Here is a 5,219-nt window from a genome sequence, read left to right on the forward strand (position 1 = left end):
CAAACCTATATATATATATATATATATATACATTCAACCTTTTATAAATTAAAAGCTTTAAATTACGTTATTTTTTAACTATACGCAGACATGAAAATTTTAAGTATGAGGATCATTGTTGTTTGAAAAAACTGTTTTGAGAAAACGAAATTTCAAATTTATGAAAAGCTAATTTAATCAATATACTGTTACAATGTTAAATAACCTGAACGTTTCTCATATGTATCAATCTATACTTTTTTTAAAAAAAAATGACTCGAATTCAAATAATAAATGAAATTTATGACAATTTTGCTGTAAATCTTGTTCATAATATTGTGTAAAGTTATAGTACAGAAAAAACTTTGCAATCAAATTTTTTGTTAAAAAGTTGCAAAATAGGCTTTTAAATATTACTAGGGGGCTCCGCCCCCTGGTCGCTACGCTCGCCAACCCCCAGAACTGCTTCGCAGTTCCATTGCATATTGCTTCGCAATCTTTAAAAACATTTTAACAAATTTAAATTTTAAAATAAAAATGCCAGATATTGAAATCAATTACTTAATGAAATTTATACACTTCTCTGCCCCCTTCACAATTTGATTATCTTTTCTTCATGTAGCTGAGAAATTTGGAGCTGTAGCAGAGAATATATCTCAATAAGAAATGCTTTCCCGTTTAGAATTCCGCCATTCATTTCTCTGACGTCTGCCAGAGATATTTCGACGCCTGATAGCAGGCATTTTATTTAGGCAGCAGGCACTAAATAAATAAAAATAGAACTAAATAACTAAGATATCGTTTTAAATCTCAAATCAAAATAATTGTTTGTAGAAAGTTTGTTTTGGTTTGAATATTCGCACGTTTGTTTTGGTTTGAATATTCGCACGATGCCATTGCCATTCTATTGTAACGAAACAAAAAATTTATCATGAAACTAAAAATTTATCAAAGGAACTAAAGATATTGAATTCTTTTTTTAAGAAATTCAGTTCCGTTTTTTTTTTTCCACTCTTATTTTTGTTTATCAATCTATTAATTCAGAAATGCTTTAAATCAAACGATGCTTACGGAAACAATGCTTATGCGAACCACCCGAAAAATGATTTGCTGAATTCTCATTGGTTGAAACTAAATTATTAATTTTATTAATTAATTAAAGGAAATTTTCATAATTTAAGACCTTATTGCACATCTACATAACAATACCTTTAAAACGACACCTTATTTGTTTAATTCTGTTGCGTAGTTTGGGAGTTTTTAGCGAGACAAAATATTGCTAGCCTATTAATATATAGATTCAATTTATAGATTATTAATATGTGATAATATTGTAGCAATTCAAAAAGTATTTTGCGGGGCCTTATTTCTTTTAAAAAAATTTTAATACAAAAAAGCGCAAAATTTTTTGAAAAAAATTCAAAAATTCGATAGTTTTGAGAATGTAATAATATATTTTAACATCAGATAATAATTATAAATCAGTAGATAATAAAAGCAATAATGAGTGAAAAAAAATGTCTTGCTTTGTTTTCTGATCTACAACGATGGTTGTAACTCGAACTATGAAAAAAAAAAGATTGTTTCGCTCCAGTTACTGTTTAAGTTTGTAAAAATAAACATTTTCTAAAAATATAATATTAATTTATAAATTTCTAACTTCACATATTAAAGTACAGTAAAAGATACCAGCATTCAATTTAGTGTTCTTTAACATGAACGATGTATTCAACAGTTCTTCTAAAAGAAGTATTACCAAATCAAATGATTTAAATCTTTGTAATCACACTGATATGGCAAGTTTTGTGGATTTAATAACTAAATATAAACCTAGTTTCAAAAATGTGTTTTTAAGACTCCGGGACCAATTTGTGGAAATAATTTTTAATATAAAGAATCGAAGTGATAACAACCATTCGGCACGTTTTTTTTTCTTCACAAATACAAAATAGTAGGCCGGGACAATCAGGTTGGTAGGGCACTGGGCTCATGTCCAAGAGGTCGTGATCTCGATCCCCGCCGGCCGAAGACTACCCGTAAATGGTGACTGATGCACGTTAAAATTGTCGAGTCTCAAAGTCCTCCATGTTCCCATAACAAATCATACCTCTGGGGGTACTGATCCAAGAGTTTCCTTGTCTTCAGGAAAATTCAAAATTACAAGGCTACTGTGTTGAACATTAGTAGTCGTAAACCCAAGAATTGGGTCGGCTGCTCAACGACGGTTGAAAAATATAGTATAAAATACAAAATAACTCTCACTGCGTTTTGAAAAATTGGGATATTTTTTTGCCATATCTTACAACAGTACGGTTAAAATGAGTAGTCCAATCGGATAATTAGTCACGTATGTTACAACTGATAAGAAAATCCATACTTTTAAAACAATATGCAATTATTGTACTTTAAATTTTGCTTACATTTATACTGTACAGCGATACATTTTTTACAAACCTAAATAAAATCGAAATTACCCCGTTCTCTTCGAAATGGACTTAAATTTCGTTTATAGCGTTAGCACACGGTTTAACATCCAATAAAAAAAAACTACTTTTCTTTTAAAGTCATTTTTGTGCTTGGTTTTGTAACTGTATTAATTCTGTTTTCTACTCTTTTATGCAGGCTCTACTGGTGGCTTCCAGCCCTGCCATTTTCCCTCCTCATCTTCGTGTACGACGAAGCTCGTCGCTTCATTCTGAGGCGTAATCCAGGAGGCTGGGTGGAGAGAGAGACTTATTATTAAAAATACAAAATAATATAAAACAGGCCCCCCGTCAACCCCTTCGGGGGACAAGAACCAACTTAATAAATACACGGCGGCCGGCCTTTCTTTGTTAATGCGTGGGGTCAGCCATCGCGTTGTGTGAGTGAGATATCTTCCGCTCTTCATCTTCTTGGAACACTTTGGGAGTAGGAGGAGACCTTAACCACACTCAAAAATAGCTCGTACGTAGTCTGGTGCTTCAAGGCCACTGGATGGCTGCCACTTAATAAAAAGGAAAAAATAGGTGTTTTTTCAGCGAACACAGATGCTTATATATATAATAAAAATGTTATATGAGGTGAGAGTGAAAGGGGGTATATATAAATACTTATATATAAATATATATATTTACGTTTCCGTTCTCTGCAAAACATATATTAAATAATAAAAAAAAAACAAGTTGTCCAACGAGTTAAAAATTTATCTATTTTGGAGAAGGAAAAAAAAATAACGAAGATTCATACTGCCGATGTTGAAAGAGACTTCGTTTTGGATATGAGCTTATAACCTATGTTTCTATTTTGGAAACGTTACAGGTGGACACTGTGCTCATATCAAGGGAAGGAAAACGTGTGGAAACAGGTGTACAGTGGAATGCTACTCCAGTTTTCGCACCGAGTGGATTGTGCGGTATTATTCAATTGTATTACTAAATGATGATTGCCTCCTATATCGCCTCCTAACACCCCCCATAGTATCATAAATTGTCTGTTCCTTCTTCTTTGGGCATTTTATCAGTAATCATTACACATTTTGCAGAATTTTACGAGTTTATATTTTACACGAGAAAATATTTAATATATATGTAAATGAAAATTATTAAAAAAAAATAAAAAAAAATCAAGGTATATATTATGAAATGCGATGGACTGAATTAAGTAATCATATTTGATATCATTGCCATCTATTGCTGTTAGGAAATAAAATGTTGAAGATTTTTCATCGTTTTGCCGTTATCATTTCACTAAAATATTTATTAATAGAATGCTGTGGGTCTCTCACGAAAAAAACTCTTTTTGACCCAGACGAGTGATGTTTTATTTATAACTCGCAAATACGACTATCATTTTACTTTTGATGTATATGGTAAGAGGTGATGGAAAATAAGCAAGCGTCAATTAATCGTTTTTTGCTTCAGTAGTTGCTCTAGCCTTCAGAGTAGCTAGTCAAGTTATCCTCCTTGCTTTGTTCCAGGGAAGAGGAGGATTTATAGCCTTGATACATAAAGAGAAGTTTATGAGTTTTTGGACTGCACTCTTATGTTAAAAAAAAATGAATAAATTCTTTTTTTTTTTGAAGAAAAAGGGGAAAACATAAAAACTGTTTCATTAGTGCATATAAACAAATTAGCTGATTTTCTTTCAAGATACTTTAAACCAAAATATTATTTGTTCAAGAATAGAAGTTGGCGGAGAAAAAAAAACTAATAATAAAAATATAAGGAAATAATCTTCTAACTACAGCAAAGGTAGCTTCCTAGAATGATGATTTATAGACTAGGAGGAAAGAATTTTACGATTTTTACTTTTAGCGCCAATCTTCACTTGATTTAGAAAGAGAAAGCTTATTCATATTCTCACTCCACGTAGTCAAGAAAGATGTTCACCAACCAGGAAGAAATAATAATAAAAAAAATAATAATAAAATGGCAGAAATAAAATAATAATAAAAAGGAACTGTACTGTAGTTTTTCCATTATTTGTCGGGAAAAAAATACAACTGTAGTTTTCTTAGAGAGCCAAGGGAATAAATTACAGATGTGATATATGTGTTTGTGAGATTATATTTCCTGATGTGCTGGTGAGGTTTAATTTATCAATAAAGTGATACACGGACCACTGTATTGTCGGTTCTAATTCTCTTTATTATAAGTTAATCAAGCGATTCTGATTATTCTAATTCTCTAATAGATCTTGTCAATAGATTCTGATGATACAATATTTTATTCAACTTTTTATTTTTTAATATGCATGCTTGTTTATAAAGAATAATATAAGTAGTGTGAATTTATTTTTATTGTGATTTCAGTCCTATTTATTTTACCTAATTTCATAAGATTCCCACAGCTAAAATAAAAGAAATTTTCAATCTGACTTTAAAAGGATTTTTGAAGTTGAAATTGAAATAAAATCAGCACTAAAGCGCTTTTTAGACTTATTGTCTTGTGTTTCTCCTTGTAAATCAAACATTTATTTATTTTATTTAAAAAAAACTACTCATTGTTCAATATTTCATAAATATTCCGAGCTTTCTTGAAACATAAAGAGAAACAAAAATATGACAATTATTCATTCTTATCAAAAAACTATAATAATTATTAATCAATATTGACTGAAACGCCATTCAACTAAATTAAACGAACTCCCAACTGAGAAATCTCACCACTTTCTCACAAAATTATTCAATAATAAATGTAAAAACTTTCCAGTAATAAATAAAACATGTCGCAATAAGTAAATGTAGATAGTGAAATTTT

At 30.3% G+C, this 5,219-nt stretch overlaps 1 protein-coding gene across 4 annotated transcripts in view; it reads left to right on the forward strand.

Moving 5' to 3' along the window:
• Positions 1–4,506, forward strand: part of LOC107439305 (sodium/potassium-transporting ATPase subunit alpha) — a 123,609-nt gene extending 119,103 nt beyond the window's left edge. For all 4 annotated transcript variants that reach the window (XM_016051861.3, XM_071177037.1, XM_016051862.3 and 1 more), the window contains one exon: positions 2,602–4,506. In XM_016051861.3, the coding sequence (XP_015907347.1) occupies positions 2,602–2,722 (121 nt within the window). In that variant the 3' untranslated portion in view covers positions 2,723–4,506. The remainder of the gene's footprint in view (positions 1–2,601) is intronic.
• Positions 4,507–5,219: the final 713 nt, after the last annotated feature.

Source organism: Parasteatoda tepidariorum, chromosome 1 (genome assembly GCF_043381705.1).
Source record: "Parasteatoda tepidariorum isolate YZ-2023 chromosome 1, CAS_Ptep_4.0, whole genome shotgun sequence".
NCBI classification, from domain to species: Eukaryota; Metazoa; Arthropoda; class Arachnida; order Araneae; family Theridiidae; genus Parasteatoda; species Parasteatoda tepidariorum.